This window comes from Lutra lutra, chromosome 3, assembly GCF_902655055.1.
Source record: "Lutra lutra chromosome 3, mLutLut1.2, whole genome shotgun sequence".
NCBI lineage: Eukaryota > Metazoa > Chordata > Mammalia > Carnivora > Mustelidae > Lutra > Lutra lutra.
In genome coordinates, this window is record NC_062280.1 from 61,882,868 (window position 1) to 61,884,368 (window position 1,501).

The following is a 1,501-nucleotide window of genomic DNA, read 5'->3' on the forward strand; positions in this document are numbered from 1 at the left end:
GTTATAAACCTGCCTGTCAGTATCAGGGATCCAAGCTGGGGAAGAAACTAGGCATTTCAATAAGAGAAACAATTGAAAAGAAAACCTACTTGGAATGACTGCAGTATCATAAAGAAGGCAGTTCAAAATAAGTATTATAAATCAATAGATTTTTCTGTAATAGCAATAAACATATCTTTTAAAATCTGCTCTAACTTTTTTTGTTTTTCATATTTTTTTTTTCAATGATAAATGCAACATACAAACTTTATTTAACAAAAGTAACAGGTAAAGTCAAACAGGCACTTATATTAAAGAGAAAAACCAACTAGAAATTTTATCTTAAACACCTTATAGTAACCTACTTGCCGTTGCATTTAACTGAGCTCTGTTGCTGTGAAGAATACAGCTCATGCACAGGTATGGATCAACAATTTGTACATTTTTCAAGTATTCACTGAATACTACCCTTATATACACATATACATTAAATTTGAAAAAGACTTAATTGACAATCCCCAGGTAGACTTCATTTTTGTTGCTCTTTTGGGAGAGGTCGTCTAAAGAGAAGAATATGTGGTTCTGGCTCATGAATCATGTAGTGAACCCAGCCTAGACTCTGTTGGACGCCAAGTCTCCTCCACTCCTCTTCCGACATCAGATGGGTTTTCGGGACTTGTTTGGAAAGTTCTCTGGGTAACATGACATGCCGGTACTCGTAGTGCTCGTCGAAGTACTTGTCCGAGTAGTAGATCTGCTTGTGGGCCATCCTGCGGGCGGGAGCGTCGGGGCTCAAAGAGTGGGCGCAGCGGCCACACGTCCGCCTCTCGCCAAGGCAACGACTCGACTGCGACCCTGTTTTTCATATTTTTTATCTTAGTAAAGGTATTTTAAAAAATTTAATTGAAGGAAGCAAATTTGCCAAAGATCTCTGTATAAGTTATTTCATATTTTTTATGATACAAAAAACTAGAAAATACTTAAATGCCTCAAAATAGGATTAACTTTATTATATATATTAGAATATATTATTTAAGATGTGTTCGATTGTATATTTTATGAGACATATATGGCACCCATTGATTTTTTTTTTAAAGATTTTATTTATTTATTTGACAGACAGAGATCACAAGTAGGCAGAGAGGCAGGCAGAGAGAGAGGAGGAAGCAGGCTACCTGCTGAGCAGAGAGCCAGATGCGGGGCTCAATCCCAGAATCCTGGGACCATGACCTAAGCTGAAGGCAGAGGCTTAACCCACTGAGCCACCCAGGCGCCCCCTGTTGCTATTTTAAACAACAGACATTACTCAACTTCATTTTTCATGGCTCATACTCAACTCTTTATAATGTAAATAGAAAGGAACAAAGGAAGGGAGAAAAAAGGGAAGAAAAGGAAAGAAGAAAGGAAGGAGGGAGAGACTGGAGGGGGAGCAGAGAAAAAGAGGAAGAAAGGGAAGAATTTATCTTTTCCAGCTCTCCTTACATTCTCTGCCATTAAAACAGAAAGTCAGAATTTTGACTGT

At 38.0% G+C, this 1,501-nt stretch overlaps 1 protein-coding gene across 1 annotated transcript; it reads right to left on the reverse strand.

The window, feature by feature from the left end:
• Nucleotides 1–228: 228 nt before the first annotated feature.
• LOC125095244 (cyclin-dependent kinases regulatory subunit 2) lies at nucleotides 229–793 on the reverse strand. Its single transcript, XM_047721435.1, has one exon. It carries the CDS (start codon nucleotides 746–748, stop codon nucleotides 509–511), a length of 240 nt encoding a protein of 79 aa, XP_047577391.1. The 5' UTR covers nucleotides 749–793; the 3' UTR covers nucleotides 229–508.
• Between the last annotated feature and the right edge of the window lie 708 nt (nucleotides 794–1,501).

Excerpts from the sequence above, each read along its gene's own strand:
- LOC125095244 (XM_047721435.1), bottom strand. The coding sequence starts at position 748 with ATGGCCCACAAGCAGATCTACTACTCGGACAAGTACTTCGACGAGCAC.